At 31.9% G+C, this 20,084-nt stretch overlaps 1 protein-coding gene across 8 annotated transcripts in view; it reads left to right on the top strand.

Annotated features, from left to right (window-relative positions):
- CEP170 (centrosomal protein 170) overlaps positions 1–20,084 on the top strand; it is a 181,978-nt gene that overhangs the window by 86,138 nt on the left and 75,756 nt on the right. For all 8 annotated transcript variants that reach the window (XM_074222880.1, XM_074222884.1, XM_074222885.1 and 5 more), the window contains 4 exons: positions 1,324–1,402; positions 8,596–8,654; positions 8,750–8,912; positions 13,352–13,486. In XM_074222880.1, the coding sequence (XP_074078981.1) occupies positions 1,324–1,402; positions 8,596–8,654; positions 8,750–8,912; positions 13,352–13,486 (436 nt within the window). The remainder of the gene's footprint in view (positions 1–1,323; positions 1,403–8,595; positions 8,655–8,749; positions 8,913–13,351; positions 13,487–20,084) is intronic.

Here is a 20,084-nt window from a genome sequence, read left to right on the forward strand (position 1 = left end):
AAATATGTGTGTGTGTTTGTATGAACACACGCATATATAATAAATACAAAGTAGTTAACTACAAGGTTGTTTGGGAAAGGAAAGCACTGACAGCTTGGGAAAGACTATATGTAAAAAAAGGTTTGTCTTAAAGGAATGTAGAGACAGAGGCACAGGGTTGAAGAATCTAAAATGCGGAGTAATACATATGTTTTTGGACACAGCTAATATGAAAATTTTGTTTTGCTGAATGAATTGTATGTTATTTTGATTTTTCTTTCTCTATTTTTTTCTTCTCTAATTGATCAGTTAGATGGGACAGAGGCTAAAGTACTGGCCTGGAATCAGGAGGACCTGAGTTCAAATTCGGTCTCAGGTACTTGATTCCTATTAGCTGTGTGACCTTGGATGAGTCACTGAATCCTATTGTCTCGTTCCCCCCCCCCAAAAAAAGAAATTAATTGGTCACTGGAGGGGACAGACGGTGAGGGTTTGAAGTAATATGGTAGGTAGTTAAGTCTCTTTCATTTGATTGTGGAGTGGGGTGAGGAAGAGTGAGGAATCAAAAAGATAAGTATGCCAAGATAGAAATCTGGGAAACTGAAACAACAGTGGTGCCCTTTACAAAAATAGGGAAATTTGAAAGAATAGAGGGGCTTCCTTATCAATATAATGAGTTCATTTGATGACATATTGATTTTAGATATCTCTGGGAATATCTAATTTGAGATAGAAATTTAGAAGTTATTTGAATAAAGATGAAGTTAAATTCAGGGTAGTTAATGAAATTACCTAGAGAGAAATTATAGAAAACAAACATTTAGCAATTATTTGTTTAACAGCATGTCAGGAAATTCAAAAGTAATTGTAACAAAGTTATAAAAGATTAACCAGAAGATATAAGAAGCTCCTTTCCTATCCTTTGGTGGAGGTGGGAGACCCACAAGTGTTGTGAGGATCAAATGAGATACATGTTTATCCATATTGTAAAGTGCTTTGCAAAAAGTACTATATATCCTCAATTGTTATTAATTGACAACTTCTAGAAATGTTTCCAGGCCCAACTAATTAATTATTTTTCTTTTAGGTCATTCCTAATAGGTAATGTCATTATAAAGCTACAACAGGAGCCTCTGCAATCATGGAGAAAACTTTTTTGTAAACTTAATGTGGAATTCTCTACTAGAAGGATATTACAATATGACTAATGTATCTTCTCCTACTCATGTTATCAGCTTTTTAGCATCCCATATTAACTTTGTAATAACTTTGTAACAGATTTACTAAAAATGAAGTAATTATTCTGAATAAAACTTAATTCTCTCTTCTTTTGTTCCCTTTTAGACTTTTGTGAATGATGTAAGGATTCCTGAACAGACTTATATTACCTTGAAACTTGAGGATAAACTGAGATTTGGATATGATATCCTTAACAAAATATAATTTGTGCAAAATATTTTTATAGAAATTTTGCAGAATTTTTATAGAATTATATAGAATTTTAATTTTAAGCTTTATTTATATTAATTTCTTATTAAATTTATTTAAACTTTATGGTTGTAATTATTGAATATTCATTGACTTTAAATATATTAACAGTGTGTATTAGAAAAACAATATTTGCTTAGTATTCCTTCCCATAGTGAGATGTTTGATTTAAAAAATTTTGGTCACCTTCTGGTTTAATAAAAATGGTACAGGAAAAAGCAGTGAAAATAACTTTTGATGTTCACCATTTTTGTGCTTTCTTATAGAATATTCTTTTGTAATCCTACCACATATAAGTAAATGATGATTCTTTATCATCAACAACCCTGGAAATATTGACAAGTGAATGATGTATCTAAGAACCACTTCTTTTATCCTTACTCATACTCTCACTTGGTTTAACTGTGCCTTTTCTTTGAATTCCTCTTTACCCCTTTGTCTCTGAGGTAGGGGGAAAAAGAACCCAGCAAAGTTTGTATCTTAAGATTCTTTTGGTCAGAGTGAATCTAAGAACTGAAAAGAATAAATATGGCAGTCAGATATAAAATGTAGAATAAGGAATTGATAGGGGAAAGAGTAAAAAAATGATAGGTTGAAAAGAAGGAACCGTATGTGGAAAATATGTTGTGGAAAGAATTTAATTTTCTTTACACTTTTGAGTGTAGTTATTCTACATTATGCTTAATAGCTTTCTACCTCAAAATATTTAATTTTCTGAGTTATTTCCTTCTTATTGAAGTGTTTCAGTAATAATTATATAATTTAGCTCAAATGGGTTATATTTAAATCTAGTTTGATAGAATACTAAGAACCTATAAAGTATTCACTTAAGTGAGCCATTTAATGGTCAGAAGTGGAAAAATAATTGCAAATAAACATTTTCTGAGAGATGAAATACAACTTCTTGGAAGTTTTTTTAATTCAAATTATTTTCATATGAAATTATTATTTTAATGTTTGATAAACTAATTATAAACTTATTTTACATCCTTAATAAAATATTTTTATATTGTAAATTCAAAGTAATGTAGAAAATGATATAGAACTATTATGTAATTTCAAGCTACATGTTTTAGAATTTTAAAAACAAAAACAATATATTAATCCACATAATTCAGGGTAAGTTAATCCTTGACTCAGTTATTTTCTACTGGTAGAGTTCTCACCCAGAAAGAAACTGCAAGTGCCTTTTTAATTTTTTTAAGTTAACCTCTACTGCTTAAAGTATTAAATAATTTAAAATAGAATTTTTTCCATTAAAATTATTACATATAAACTATTCTATGTTTTTAAAATGAGAAACAAAGAAACAATTCACATTTCCATTGAAATATATGTCAACTTCCTTTGAGATGTTTAATATATCTTCTCCCTTTTCCCCAATATTATTTTCATTTGGCCTTTTCCATAAAATGTAACTGTGTCATCACCATTTTGAGGAGAGTTAAATACAGACAATTAAAGAAACTTTGCAAGGTTATATGGTCAGTAGCAAGAGCAGAACTAGAATTTCAGACTCTAATTTAGATGTTGAGCAAGATTTTTCAATGAAATTATGCTACTTCTCATTTGAACCACATTTGGTTTATGTATAACATGCTTTACACACTCTGACAAGAAATGAGATTTTTTTAGCAGTATTCACAGGCAAATATGTAAGCACCTGCCTATCATCATTTCAGAGATTTCATTACAATGATAGAAATTCTATTTTTAATATTGAAGGAACTGTTACAGTTTATATCATTTTAGATAAAACCTGTAGAAGAAACATTTTGACATTATTTAAATTATCACTAATAGTTAACAGTTCTTGCATATATCATAAAATTTATCAGTTATGTTGATTTTTAAGAGGAATATCATTTAGAAACAAAAGACAGAAATTAAAAATAAATGTATTCTTAACCATTTCTGCAAATCTTTTGGCCAAAGAATATGTATCACAGAAACATAAGTCTCAAAAATTGTCTAGACAAATTCATATTTGGAAAAAAAACCTTTAAGAATATACAACAAATTGCCCCAAACCCTTTGCCTTGTGACCCTTAATGAGAAATAATGCCTTTTATCCAAAAAAGATTATACAATTTTATAAAACTGATTTTTTAAAGAAATTTTTTTTTACATCTAACATTAATCTGCCTTTCTAAAACTTCCACTGAAGTATGGTGCCTGGCATATTGTTGTTGTTTAGAAGTGTCTGATTCTTCATGATTCCATGAACCATAGCATATCAGAACCTTCCGTCTTAAGTCTGCCCAAACCCAGGTTTGTTACTTCTATGACATTGTCTAGCCATCTCATTCTCTGCTATCCTCTACCCCGCTGCCTTCAATCTTTCCCAACATCAAGGTATTTTCCAATGAGTCTTGTCTTTTCATTGTATGGCCAAAGTATTTGTTTCAGTGTCAGTGTTTGACTTTCCAGTGAACAATGTGAATCAATTTCTCTTAAGTATTGATTTATTTGACCTTATTGTCAAAGGGATTCTCAAAAATCTTCTCTAGCACCACAATTTGAAAATGTCAGTTCTGTGGCTCTTAACTTTTCTTGTAGTCCAATTCTCATATCCATACATGGCTACTAGAAGAACCATAGAGTTGACTATACAGATCTTTCATATCTCTGCTTTTCATTATGTTGTCTTAGACTTCCTTCCAAGGAACAAGCAGCTTTTAATTTCATGACTGCAGTTACCATCTGCAGTGGTCTTTGAACCCAAGGATATAAAATCTGACACTTCTCCATTTCTTCTCTCTGCTTGGAAGTGATGTGACCAGCTGCCAAGATCTTTGTTTTTTTAATGTTAAACTTCTCAACCAGCAGTTATTACACTCTATTCTTTCACACTCATCAAGAGGCTCCTTAATTCTTCACTTTCTGCCATCACAGTGCTATCATCTGCATATCTGAGATTGTTGATATTTCTCCCAGCAACCTTAATTTTAACTTTTGAGTCATTCAATCCAGTATTTCACATGTTATTCTACATATGAGTTAAATAAGGTGATAATACACACACACACATACATGCACAGCACCTTGTTATCCTTTTCTAGCCTTAAATCAGTCAGTTATTCCATATTTGGTTCTGATTTTTGCTTCTTGGTCCACTAAAAGATTCTTCATGAAGCACTCCCACATTTTATTGTAATCCACACAGAGGTTTTAGTTTATAATCAGTGAAGCTGTAATAGATTTCTTTTCCCTGGACCTCCCTTTTTTCTCCATAATCCAGTGAATATTGGCAATTTGTTCTCTAATTCCTGTCTCTTCGAAAATCAATTTGCTCTTCTGGAAATTCCAATTCACTTATTGCTGAAACCTGTGTTGAAGAATCTTAAGTATAACTTTATTGGTATATGAAATGAACACAATGTTTTAGTAATTTGAACATTCCTTGGCATTGCCTTTCTTTAGCGTTGGGTTGTAAACTTTTTTCCAGTCCATTGACCACCACTATTGTTCTAAATCTGTGGCTTTATTGAGTGCAGTTCTTTAACAGTATCTTTTTTTTAGGATTTTAAATAGCTTAGCTAGAATTCCACCACTTTCATTCTCTTGTTAGCAGCAGTGCTTCCTAAGGTCCACTTGACTTCAGCAAATCTGGCTCCTTACCTATTCCTGCTTGGAACAGTCCCTTGATATCTAATTTTCTTAGATCCCTTGTCTTTCCTATTCTATTGTTTTCTTCTATTTCTTTACACTGCTTATTTGAAAAAAAAAAAAAACCTCTTATCTCTCCTTGCTAGAGATCTTCTTCTAGAATTTAGTACCTGTCACATAGAAAGGACCTAATAAATGATTGTTGAATGATCATTCATTTTTAATTATGCCTTCTGAGATCAAACAGAACAAGTCTAATCTCTGTTTTATAGAACTTCCACACAATGCTTGAATATGCTAATTATGTTATCCTGTACCCTCCTTATCCTCACTTCAGTATCTACTTGTCCACAATTACATGGCATTGGAAGGAATTTGAGGCAGTTTGTGTCATGGTTAGGAATTTGGCATAGAAACACAAAATCAAAAGGCAAGGATAAAAAGGAAGCTTTTGTGTTAAATAGTGATCTTGAAGAAATAGTAATTTGTGGTCTTTCTAATCAGTTTCCAATGGGTAGTGAAATAATTATTGATTAATTTCATTATGGAAAAATTTAGGAGAAATGATCTAAATTATATTTATAAAAAAATCAATTCTTAAGCTATGATCCAGTGAATTAAGAATCATCACTTGGAAGGAAGGAATTATAACTCACTATTTGCCAACAACTCTGAAGGTAAATACCATTATTATCTCCATTTTCTAGTTGAGGAAACTGGAAGTTAAGTAACTTGCCCAGAGTCAAATAGCTAGAACATGTCTAAGAACAAATTTGAATACAAATTCCAGGCCCAGTACTTTATCCACTGTACCACCTAACCTCCCTAGTTGATTGATATCAATTTGTTACTTGTTCACTTTTAAGTTAGCTGTCACATAGCTATAGTCTTTTTTGGTAATTCTGTGGAATGTAGCTGGCATATGATAGTGGCTACTCTTGAAATGAATAGTGGCTATACCTCTTATTGCTGAGCTTTGCAAGCATTACTTCACTGACAAAGCACCTTCCTTCAATGGAGAGGCTCAAACTAAAAGTCAAAGAAGCCCCTTAACACAAAAAAGATACAATTGCAGTAAAGAATTATAAGAGTTCTATATTTTACCTTGAAGAGATTGGCCCCATGATTATAGTAAAAAAGACCAAACCAACATTATGCATCTTCAGGAAAAAATATTAAAAATAGATGAAATTGTATTTTTACAAAATCATGGTACTTACATGCATGGGGTATTGGAATAATCCCTTGTATTTCTACAATTCTTTCATTGCTTAGATTTCTATCTAAAGAAGAAACAAAAAGAAGCTAAAAATTTAAATGTCAAAGAACTTTTTATCATATGAGTGACAAAATTTTGAAAAATATGGCAAAATTAGCATGCTATTTACTTATCAATTCTAAATATAGGAAACAGCCTTTGGAACATGAAATGAAAAATTGTAGAAAATATGGGGAAATTGGGAAAATATAACCTTAGCTGAAGAGATTGAACAAAAAATAAAAATTGAAGAAGAAGGCTTAGAAAAAAAATAGTAAGATGCTACATCCATTATGAGTTGTAAATGGAAATCTAAAATATTTGGGATACATTCCTGCTCTTTTGAGATTGACTTTATGTAATTTTAACATAATTTTCACAAATCTCTCTGGGTTACTACAGAAGATTATTTGAGTAACAATGGATTGAATGAACCATGGATATTATTTTGTGGTGGTTTTTAGGTTCTAATGTAAAGGCTATTTTAATGGAGTGTAAATTCTTGTAGAGTCTTCTCAGGCTTTTAAAACTTTTGAGAATGATTGTACCAGATTGGCTACAGCATACAGGGTAATAAGTTTTTTAACCACAGTGGTTAAAATTCCACAAGTGGAAATTTTTATCAGGAGTTATGAGCTGGATTTTTGGAGACAATTACATTTCCTTACTATATTGTCTCAACCCTGCTAGTGAACCATTGATGTCCAGCTTAATATTTCCTTACATTGCTACAACTAGTTAGAATTTATCCCCATCTTGTTTTCACTGAAAAGGAAGCTAAATAGAACTCCTGGGAATTCTGACCTATAATCCTGGAATCTATGACTTTTTTAGTAATGTATTTTGAGGATGTGGGTTAGGATAATTCAGGTTAGGCTATAATTTTTTTTTAAACCCATATATCTGCTTTTAAGTCACTTTTCAAAATTCTTGTGAACATGTAAGTGAATAGATACTTTCCAGCTCTTCCATTTTCTTAACCCTACCCTACAGTAGTTTTCTAATTTAAAGAGTAAGTTAAAAGTTGATGATTTCTAAAAGGCAAACAAGTCAAAACCTGTGTTTTCATCACAAGGAAAAAAGGATTTACATTTTTAAATTCAGATTCAGAAAATAATTTACAGTGAATGAATTGGATTTTTTTTTGAAAATGGGGCTATTTTATTCTTCATTTTATATTTGCTCTTTAGAGATGAAAGTATTCTTTATCCATTTTTGCTAGTTTTCAAATGTATTAGCTGAAGTTTTTAAAAGTTTTAAAAATTAGGGTGGCTAGGTGGCGCAGTGGATAAAGTACTGGCTGGGGAGTCAGGAATACCTGGGTTCAAATCTGGTCTCAGACACTTGATAATTACCTAGCTGTGTGGCCTTGGGCAAGCCACTTAACCCCATTTGCCTTGCAAAAAACCTTAAAAAAAGTTTTAAAAATTAGCATCACAGAAGGCAGTCTTGTGTATTAGGAAAAGACCAGGAGAGCTTCATTCATTCCATTTCTAACTGGTTGTTTGACCTTAGGAAAGTGCTGACTGGTATGGGGCCCAGTTTCCTCATCTGTAAGATGAGTTTTGGGGTATGTTATTTTTAACATGACTACTTTACAAAAGAACCATATACAGTGCCATAATTGGGGAAAATGAATCTTTTTAAGCTACCAAATGTGTTGTTCTTTTAAATAGTAGATGCAGTTATTAAATCATATGCTTATTTTTAATTATAATTTTTTTGACAATGCCTTATGACAGTACAAATTTTGGGTCAGGGTAGTTGTTGTGAGGACCTTAATTACAGCATTTCTTACACCTCTGCAGTATTTTTGGTTCAATGATCTTCACTTTTCAGGACTAATGAATAATAAATAGAATTCCGTCTGAATGTGTTGTTTAGTAATCACTGATGAGATATTTCCTTTTACCTAATTAGATAATAGTCTTATTTGAGTCAGATGCTTTGATTTCATTATTGGCTATCACTGATTTCAGTGAAGATTGAACAGTTCCTTTTAGAATGGTCTAGCTACTTGGTCACCAGATTATAATGGTAAATATTCAAAAATACATTGCATTTTCAGGTGTTTTTTTAATTTTCAGAGTTTTTTTTAACAAACTTTTTTCTCTTATGTTCCAAAAAGAAAACCCTGATTTTTATTGTGAGATTTTGCTTTTTTTTTATTGTTTCTCTTATTAAATTTCCTGAGTTCTTCATTATTTTGAATATTAAATGAGTGAGAATTTAAAATTCTGTCATTCCTTAGCCCAATGTACATACCAATCTTTTTACTGTAGTTCGAGGTGAAATGAGGGTCCCTGAGGAAGCACTTAAGGTAAAAAGTCTTGATTTTTTTTCTTTCTTTTTAAAAGTACAATTAATTGATTTCACTCAAAGATGATTTCTCTTCCATACTTAAATGCTCCATAGCATGAAAAGTTTTCAAGTCAACTTCAGTTGTCCCAGAAGTCTTCAGAAGCAGAATTATCAAAATCAGCAAGTTCCAAAAGTATAGAATCAAAAGTGGCAGATACTACAACAGAGGTGCAGCATAAAGCAACAGAAACATTAAAATCTGAGGAAAAATCCATGGGTAAGTTTACAACTTGAGAAAGTATCTTGTATGTGCTCCTAGTTTCACCTGATTATGTTGTTCCTTTTGATGTACTATGCTTCAGTTTTGTATATTGGTTTCATGAACAATTAGCCTTTAATAATTATTTTATGATATAAATTATTTCATTATTTGATTTTGCTCCTGCAGATCTGAATTCTTTAAAGTTGTTATGTTTTCATACATTCATTTCATTTCATACATTCATAAATTCATTTATTATTTTTATTGACTTCATCCTTTTGAGTTGGTCACCATTTTTAAAAAAGGATTATTTAGCCTCAAATGGGTATTTTAGTTCCTGTTCTCCTATTCTTCCTAATGTATTCAGCTTTTTTTAGGGAGAGGACTTGGACCTTCCTAACACTTCCCCCTCAGGTTTCCTCTGATCTCAGAAACTTCCTAATTCTAAAAATATCTCTATTGGTATTGATTTAGATAAAGACTGAAAGCCCCTCTAATTGGTACCTTTAGGAGACATGCAAATCCAAGAAGATTGTCATACATACATACATACATAGATACACACATACAGATGGAGAGAGAGTTAAGTAGTATATTAAAATATCTGGGAAGTTTACAGAATATATTTTAAAGATAGGTTATTTCATGACCTTTTGCCCCAATAATTTTTTCCTATAAAGCAATGATCACTCTAGTAACTTCTTTATGAGGTTTCTATCATAGATCTTATTCATAGAACCATAATCCAAAGGCTTTTTTATTAGTAGATTGGTGGACATTTCTAGATGTTTCCAAAAAATCTATAAATTGTGACTTAAATGCTTAAAATTTCATTTGCCCTCTAGAATTTAGATTTTGGTCCTTGGTATTATTTAGTTGTTTAATTTGTATTTGACTCTCTGTGACCCCTTTTGGATTTTGTTGACAGAGATAATGTAGTGGTTTGCGTTTCCTTCTTTAGTTCATTTTACTGAAGACAAACATGGTTAAGCATCTTACCCAGGGTCACTCAGTAAGTGTCTGAGCTCAAATTTGAATTCAGGTCTTCCCATCTCCAGACCCAATGCTCTCTACTGTGCCACCTACTTACTCTAGATTCTTTATACTTACGCTTTAAAAATTTGAAAGAAAGTTGGTTGCTGGTATCATAATTCTCCCATTTTCTATTTTTTTGTGGGTCTTCAGTCTTAAGTATTTCTGAAGCATTTCTAATAAAGATTGTTCTCTTACTAGGATGACCATTGCCTGGTTTCTCCTTATCTGACCTTGAAATTTTTCCCATATTTCTGGTTTATTCCCTGTATCTTCTCCTATTCTTTATTTTTTCCATTCCTCTTCTGTGTTTATAGCCCATAAGGGGCAAGGATAGATTTCTTTCCTTTTTTTTTTTTAGTTTATTTTTTTCCTATTATTTTGTACAATTTTTGTAGGTTTTTTGTAAGATTCTGAGTTCCACACTTTTCTTCCTCTCCTCCTTCCTCTTCTTCCCCTCTTCTTGGCATCAAGTAATCTGATATAGATTGTATATGTGCAATTATGTTAAGCATATTTCCATATTAGTCATGTTGTTAAAGGAAAATCAAAACAAAGAAAAAAGCTTAAAATTTTACCAAATAAAATAGTATGTTTTGGTCTACATTCAGACTGCATTGTTCTTTCTCTGAATGTGGATGGTATTTTCCAATACAAGTCCTTTAGAATTATCTTTGATCATTGTCATGCTGAGAAGAGTTAAGTCCATCATTGTTGATGTTGCTGTCAGTGTGTACAGTGGTTCTGCTTACCTCACTTAGCATCAGATCATGAAAGTCTTTTCAGGTTTTTCTGTAATCCACCTGATCATGATTTCTTATAGAACAAGAGTATTCTAACACATTCACATACCACAGTTTGTTCAGCTATTCCCAATTGTAAAGCATCCCCTCAATATGCAAGGATAAATTTCTTGTAAAGAATAAGGAAGTATAGTCTTTCAGTATTGTATTAAGATGAATTATCAGTTGAGAGAATCGATGTGAGCCAACTAGAAGTATTTTGAAAGGCAGTTTTGTCTAGTGGAAAGTAACTTGTCAGTAGTCCTCTCAAATCCCACTTATGACATTTGAACAATATCTGTGATGTTGGACAACTCACTTAATCTCCCCAGGGTCTTTGTATCCTTACCTTTAAAATAAGATTCACTTAATGTCCATCAATTGGGGAATGGCTGAACAAATTGTGATATATGTACATTATGGAACTCTGTTGTTCTGTTAGAAACCAGGAGGGAAGGGAATTCAGGGAAGCTTGGAAGGATTTGCCTGAAATCGTGCTGAAGCAAAAGATGAACAGAACCAAAACAACACTGTCTGTACACCTAATAGCAACATGGGAGTGATGATCAACCTTAATGGACTTGTGCATTCCATCAGTGCAAAATCAGGGACATGGTAGAGAATACCATCTGTATCCAGAGAAAGAATTAAGGAGTTTGAACAAAGACCAAAGACTCTTACCTTTAACTGAAAAAAAAAAAAAGTTATTATGTAATTTTGCTTTCTCTTATACTTTACTTTTTTTTCTTAAGGATATGCTTTCTCTCTCATCACATTCAACTTAAATTAATGTATACCATGGGAAAAAATGTAAAGACTAACAGACTGCCTTCTGTGAGGGGAGGGAAGTAAGATTGGGGGAAAATTGTAAAATTCAAAAAATATTAAATAAGATTCACTTAGATAATTCCCATTAGATAATTTCAGCTCTAAATACATGACTCTAAAGAAACATCTAACAGAGAGATTCTAGGAAAAAAGAGCAAGGAAAGCTTAGCTTAATAAATAGAAATAATCCTTTTTTTAGAATCAGGAAAAATCTAGGTTTAATTTCTGTTTCTGATGTATAATTATTGTGGGCATCACATTTAGCCTTCTAAATGACAACTTTTTAAAGCCACTGCACAGAGAGTTGCTGGTCTGCATTTGTGGAACAAATTTTCATGCCAGGAATCCTTTCTTGAATGAAATTATAGAACTGGAAAAATTAACTAACGAATCCTATAATTAATTATAGAAACTTTTCTTGCCTTCCAATGTTACATAATAGATCCTAGAATTTGAATGTAAGAAAGGTTTTAGCTAGACAGTTGTATTTTATTAAATTAAAAGATATACTCAAACTCATTAAATGATTTTCCTAAGTTCATTGATCATATAGAAATGGAAAGAGATCTTAGAAATCATCTGGTCCATATAGTTAGCTCACTTAACACATGTGAAAGTAAAGAGATTTGTCAAATTTCCATTTATAGCTTTATTTAGAGCTAATCCTTTTAATATCTTTTATAGAAAGGTTATATCCTCTGGTATGCAGTTGGAAACCCTTCCAAAATAATTTTTACTTTGTTATTTTTAGATTTCATTTTTATAAAAATAATTTTTTTTAAAAAGAACCTTTATTCTAGAGTTTATCTTTTTATTTGGTTAAAGATGTTTATACTAACAGATATTGTACATATTTCATAATTCATGTGACAAGACATTAAAAAAGATATAGTAATTGTAGTAAATAGGAAATGTTGAAAAGAAAAATTCTTTTAGTTAAAACTGAGGCAATTTGGAAGGTATTTTATTGAAATAGTAAACATTATTGTCTGCATTGGGCTAAGAACTATGCTAAGCCCAGGGATAAAAAGAAAGACAAAATACAATCCTTACTCTCAAAGAGTTTACAATCTGATGGGAAAAACAATATGCAGATAACTATACATACCCAATCTGTATGGAGGATGTTGGAAATTATTAAGAAAAAGGATGCTCTGAAACAGAGTATTGCAGGGGGAAGGATTTAAGGTGTAAAAAGACTGAAAATGTGAGGTAAGGGAGAGGGCAAGTTATTAAAAAGCCTTTAAATGCCAGATTTTATATTTGATCCTGCAGGTGACTGGGAACCATCCATATAGGAGGTGACATAATCCTACCTTCGACTCTCAGAAAATCACTTCTGGAAGATGAATTGAAGTGCAGAAATCTGTGTTAGGGATACCAGCCACAAGGCTATTCCATCAGTCTGGGTGGTTAGAGGGAATGGCTTTATTAAAACATTGTCACCTTGATTCAGCTAATTGGTTGACCCAAAGTCTTTTTGTTACAATGTCTCATTCATAAATCTTTTTTAAATGCTTATAGTTGTTGTTTTCAAATTAGCAGATGGTATATTATTTAACTGTATGCCTGTTTGAGAACAAGGGGAAAAAATTTCCAAATATTTGACCATAATTACATTGAATAAAGTCTGTTCAAAATAGGAAGTATTAAATTTATAATATGATCTAACTACTGGTTCATAGCTTTATTCTGCCCTTAATAAATAAAGCAACTAAGCACTTATAGTGTTTCACAATAGATTAGCTTTTTAAAAATCTTTTCAATTTAGACAGAATAATTCAATTTCTTTCCTTTGAATTATGTCTTTAGATCTTTCTGCTATGCCCCGTGGTACTCCATTGTATGGGCAGCCATCTTGGTGGGGTGATGATGAAGCTGATGAAGAAAATGCTTTCAAACAAGATGGGAAACCTGAAGAAAAAATCAGTGATACTGGAGCTTCAGGTATCAAATTTTATGAGTTTGGGTATATTTTATATGGTACTAAGATTTTATTTAAATTCAAATTTCATAGTAGTTTACTATAATTATTATTATCCTTTTGCTTTGGTTTCTTATGATCTCATTTTAAATTAGAGAATCAAAATTATTTTAAATGATCTTAAGTCATTTAAAAGTATGCTTTTTAAAAAAAGTACTGTTGTACTACAATGCTGTAAAAATTCAGCCATATATGCAATTTGGGTATATTTTACCATCTCAACAACTATTCAATAATAATTTTAGAGACATTTAAAAAGTTTACTGTAGTTAAAATATTGTGTAATTATGTCATATTTTAATCCTTTAAATGTTATACTCATGTTATACTTCTACTTAAGCATATTAGTTCAATTTTCTTTGAAATGTGCTTTTGCTTAAAGAAATTTACCTTAGTGTATTATTTTGTTTTCAAATCTTTAGTATCTGTTATTTTGGGGAATTATTTTACATTGATAATTTTCCATATTACTAAATTTCTTTTCCAGATAATACTAAAATTCATTTTACTGTAATTAATGGAAATATTTCTAAAGTGAGTTACATGCTTTATGTTGTCTTGAATGGAGAATATGCAGTTTTTTTCCTTGATGATTCATTCACATATAAAACCAGAAGACTAAAGAAAGTAGTAGCTAAATGGCTTTTCTTAGAGAAACAAGTAAAACAATTGGGGAAATTTATTACCTATCTCTAAAGAAATTGAGAAATACCATTTCCTGGGAGATTTGATCATCTCAAGACAAGTCAACAAGCATATTTATGGACCAATCACTATGCTAAGTGCTAGACTACTGTGTTCATGATAAGTAGGCTTAGAAAAAGACCATTATGAATGTTGTGATTTATGTATCGGTTATAGAAAATGAAAACATTAAGAAATTCTAAGAAGAATTTGGTAAAACTCTCCAAATTAAAGCAGCATATATTTTGATACTTTGTCATTTGACTAGAGAGCAACTATGTGGTACATTGGATAGAGTGCTCACCCTGAAGTAAAAAGAATCTGAGTTCAAATCCAGCTTCAGACATTAATAACTAGCTATTTTTGTCATCCTTGACAAGTCACTTACCCCCTTTTCTTCAATTCCTTATATGTAAAATCAGCTGGAGAAGGAAATAGCAAACCACTCCAATAATTTTTGTTTCAGAAAATCCCAGAGAGTCAGACAGAACTGAAACAATAGCAACAGCATCTGAACATAAAAGTAGAAATGTTGAAAAGTAAAGCTCAGGAGTAAGATGCCAAATAAAAACTTGTAAACTTGAAACTCATCTATATATCATAAATACCTTCTTTGAGAAAAGAATTAGTCTGTTCTAGATATGCACAAAATCTGAGATTTATTATGCCTTACCATACTGAAATAATTCTACTAATGTGGAAATCTCTCCTAAATAGTCTATCTTTGCACTCGAACTACTGACTCATTTAAACCAAGCAACACAAGTAATACAAATTTGTTAAATAAAAATGGGAAAAGCATACGGTATGCAATTAAAATAGTGCTGATCTATAAAATGAATTATTTCAAAAATGAAATGGAGGAGGAAAACTTTTCTATTTATTGAGTACAAACTCATTTTAACTTATTATATTCAACTAGTCCCCAACCATACATCACATACAACCTTCTCCCAGAAAATCCAGGCCCTCCTCGACCTCTTTTTATCTGCTTTGCCATTTTGTGTGTACCTCTTCCTTCTTCACATCCCCACATCATTTTTTTTCAATCTTGCTCTGAAAACAGTGATCAGATCAATATAAGTCTTGCTCCTGGAAAGGTATGATAGCCAACTATACTGTGGAATCTAAAAACACTATAAATGGAGTGCTTTTGACTCTCTAGTTTAAAATTTCCCTTGCCTTTCAACTACTTCAACTACCTCAACTACTTCAACTACTTCAGCTCCCTGTCCTTACATGTCTTTACTTTGCCCTTGATGTCATTTGTTACTTTTATTTGTATCCTTAGCACCAGGCACAAAACCTGTCTTATAGAATGAGTACTTTTTCATTTATTTGTTTTAACTGTTTTCTGGAGAAGCTTAACAGATATGTCAGTTGCAGTAATGGAAACAAAAAGCATAGTCAACAAACAGTTGTATGTGTTTGGTTTTTGGGGCCAGTCAAAAAGATAGTAGTCAAGGACAGCAGTTGTGTGGATTTTAAACTTATTTATAAAAAATAATCTTATAGTAAAAGACAGTATAAGATTATGAGTAGTATTGCCTCATAAAGTTCTAAGAAACAGTGAAAGGAAAACAAGTTTAAAGAAAGCTTAATAAGAAATTAAGCTAAACCACATGAACATTTAACAATGAAACTGGAAGGGCAATGGAAAATGGAAAATGTTTGTAAAGAGTTTTTTTAAATCTCTATCATTTAAAACAGTGACAAAAAGTTTTATATTCTAACATGACAGTCCCAAATGAGCTGCTGCACTGAGAGGGGGGAAAAAAAGATAGGAAAAGCCACTGAGCAAGACTAGAGGTAATGTTAGAGGTGATGCAAATTTGAATTTATTGAATTATTAATTCTCTTGCTAATTTCCTCTCTTACATAACTCTGAAAAGTAGTGAAACATTTTAGACCATATTACCAAAAAAGATGACATAGAGGATATTAGTAATTACCAATCTATATGCCTATTTTCTTAATCTCCACCAAAAAAAGTATATGCAAATGATTTACAAACCATCAAACTCATCTTTGTTGAGAATATCTGAAGGGAATATCATCTAGGAATGGAAAGCATTGAAATTGTACAATAGACTATAAGGTACAGAAAATAGAAAATTCCACTTATTGTTCATTGACTATAAAAAAAATCTTTTGCCTTGGTCAAGAAAATAATACTTTAAAAAATTGTTTTCCAACAAGGAATTATCAATGCCACTTAGAATCATAAAAAAATTCCTTAAGAGATTTAACAACAGATAACTTTATGGTACTCATTGGCTTTATTAAAGCCTCAGTGAGATAAATTTTCACCAAAGGTATTTACTGGTAACATGTTGTAGATTAAACAAAAGTTAAAAGAGGGATTTCCATATATTGGTTCCTTTGAGATGCTACTTTACAATTGTAGATAGCATTGTGCTATTTGCATCAATCACCAGAATATGGCAGAATTTCTTAAAATTCATAATCATTCCAAAAATTTGACCTATCTACCAGAAAATGTGGATTAAAAATATTAGTTGCCTAGTTTGGCATACAGAGAACAGTATACATATTTTAGGCAGACTATAAATGGAAAGTGAATGAATAATTGCTTTTTTGTGAGATTATTTTATTTTATTATTGATCCTAAGCTTCTTCCTAAAACAAAGGCCCACATTGGCTTCAAGGACACAAGTCTTCTGGAATATAGAAGTTATGCTGTTTCGTGCACTGACATTTAGAAGAAGGGAGAGAACATCAGAACATCAGAAGGGAGCAGCTTGGAGTTGAAAATAATTTAGTCAGGGCAGCTAGGTAGATAGATGGATAGAGCACTGACCCTGGAGTCAGGAGGACCTGTGTTCAAATCCAGCCTCAGATACTTAATAATTGCTTAGCTGTGTGACCTTGGGCAAGTCGCTTAACCCCATTTGCCTTGCAAAAAAACAAAAATGAAAAAAAGAAAAAGCCCCAAAAAATAATTCAGAGTGGATTACATTTTACAATTGTACAGTAAAACTTAAGGTACAGGGGCAGCTAGGTGGTGCAGTGGATAGAGCACCGGCCTTGGAGTCAGGAGTACCTGAGTTCAAATCTGGCCTCAGACACTTAATAATTAAGGTAGCTGTGTGGCCTTGGGCAACCCACTTAACCCCATTGCCTTTCAAAAAAGAACCTAAAAAAAAAACTTAAGGTACAGAAAATACAAGAACCTTCAAACATACCATCAAAAATCTATTAATTCTCATAGCACTATGAAATAAGTGTTTACAAGTATTGCCTTCATTTAGCATTTGAGGAAACTGAGGCTACTTTCTCACAGTCACATCAAAAGCACGAATTCTAGTCTTCCTGACTCCCAAGTTCTGCAACCTCTCTACCATTTCATGCTGCCTCTGAATAAATGGTTATCAATTATATATCTGTTTGGGATTTGCAATGCATTTTTTTACTTAGATGGAAAGGGAGTAGATTTGTAAGTCACAATTGTTTTTGACTCCAGCCTAGTCATTTAATTATTCATGACTTTAGTTGACTCATTTAACTTTTCTATGCTTTTTGCTTCTGTAAAAACAAGTCTTCTTTGTACTGCCTACTTCACAAAATTGTTTTGAAAATATAAGAATATATATTTTTTCTCAAAGATTTTATTTATGTTGAGTTTTACAATTTCCCCCCCTAATCTTGCTTCCCTTCCCCCACCCCCCACAGAAGGCAGTTTGCCAAGTCTATACATTGTTTCCATGGTATACACTGGTCCAACTTGAATGTGATGAGAGAGAAATCATATCCTTAAGGAATAAAAATAAAGTATAAGATATCAAAATTACATAAGATAATGGTTTTTTTTTCTAAATTGAAGGTAATAGTCTTTGATCTTTGTTCAAACTCCACAAGTCTTTTTCTGGATACAGATGGTATTCTCCATCACAGATAGCCCAAAATTGCCCCTGATTGTTGCACTGATGGAATGATCAAGTCCATCAAGGTTGATCATCTCCCCCATGTTGCTATTAGGGTATACAATATTTTTCTGGTTCTGCTCATCTCGCTCAGCATCAGTTCATGCAAAACCCTCCAGGCTTCCCTAAATTCCCATCCCTCCTGGTTTCAAATAGAACAGTAGTGTTCCATAACATACATATACCATAGTTTGTTAAGCCATTCCCCAGTTGATGGACATTTACTTGATTTCCAATTCTTTGTCACCACAAACAGGACTGCTGTAAATATTTTTGTACAAGTGATATTTTTACCCTTTTTCATCATCTCTTCAGGGTATAGACCCAGTAGTGGTATTGCTGGATCAAAGGGTTTGCACATTTTTGTTACCCTTTGGGTGTAAAGAATATATTTTAAATATTTTCTAACTAATAGAGTATTTTATAAATAGATCAGTAAATATGTAGGACTGGCACCTATTATTTCTTTAGTATAAGAAATGCCCAGATGAGGAAACTCCCTCTTAATAATTTAGATCAGTACTTTTCCTGCAACTTCTAGTCTTCGAGAATTGCCTATAGTACAACTTTAAATGAATTGGAGTTATTATTATCATTATCTGCAGTGCCCATTACAGTACTACTTCTACCATATCATAGGTATGAACTTGATAACATATATTTTAGCTATTTTCTGTGTTTTGGGATACTTCTAAATAAATGGTTTTTTGTCAATGATATTACATATTAAGCTGATGATCATGATCATTTGAAGAAAGGTGATAGTGAGAGGGATTAATTTGAGGTTTGACAACTTTTGACAAGTTTGTTAAAGAGAATTAGATTCCCTGGAATCCTCTATTCATTCCTCTTCAAAGCAAGGAGGCCTGAAGAGAAGCCAGCCCCTGATTACAAGTCAGTGTTTGATTCATGATGTGTATTTCCTGTGTGCCAGATATCGTGCTAAGTACAAAATAAAGACAAAGAATAATCTTTACTTTCAAGGAACATGCACAGTAATGGGAGTAGTGATGATACCATGTAGGAACTTTTTGGTGTTTGTTGTCTAAGTGAATGAATGAAGAATGTGAATATTGGAAATTGACCTTTATGTCAAATCTGACAAAAGCCTTGGTTTTCTACAACAGAACTAATTCATTGATGCTGATGCCTATCACTTAGTGCATTACTCCTTAGCAAGGAAAGGAAGAGACAGATTGAGTTTCTTTCTGTTTGAGGGAGCTAGACAGTATCATTTTTAAGGAGCTAATCTCTCTCCCCTTTCCTCCAGTTTTGCTCCCCTGAACTTTTCCAGCTCCAGAACAAAGTTTAGGGTTTTGTGAATGGAAACAGCAAAATGATTTTCTTACTGAAAATTTGTTTTTTATATATTTTCAGAAGAAAAATATATTAGCTCTAAAGCTATGATTATAGCATTATAAATTATACATTAGCAATTGAGTCAAATCTCATCTGACTAGTTTAAGTATAATTTATTTTATGTTAAATATATATATATATATACATATATATATATAAAATATACACACACACACATACACATTCACACACATTTTCTGTATGGGTGTGTCTGTGTGTGTAGAATAACTAAAGATGTAAGGGGACTATGAAGATGCTCTGGAATTGCAAGAACTGAAACCTTGGTCCTGTGACAGCAAAAATCACAGATAGTTGATATCTGGGGCAAATATCTGATTTAAATTCTGCCTGAGGGAAAAAATTTAAAGGAAAGTATAAACTTATATTACCACCCTCCTCCACTCTTTGAAGCAAGCTAAGAGAAGCAGGACAAATGCAAGTGATTTAGAGTGGCATTATGCTTTTTGTACAAATGTTATTGAAGTTGGAATGTAAGTTATTATTTCAGTCAAATTTATTGAGAAACTCAATAAATATTTGTTAAATACATAAAGAAATGAAATTTGCCTTTGTA

The sequence above is a fragment of the Macrotis lagotis genome, chromosome 2 (assembly GCF_037893015.1).
Source record: "Macrotis lagotis isolate mMagLag1 chromosome 2, bilby.v1.9.chrom.fasta, whole genome shotgun sequence".
Taxonomy (NCBI): Eukaryota; Metazoa; Chordata; class Mammalia; order Peramelemorphia; family Peramelidae; genus Macrotis; species Macrotis lagotis.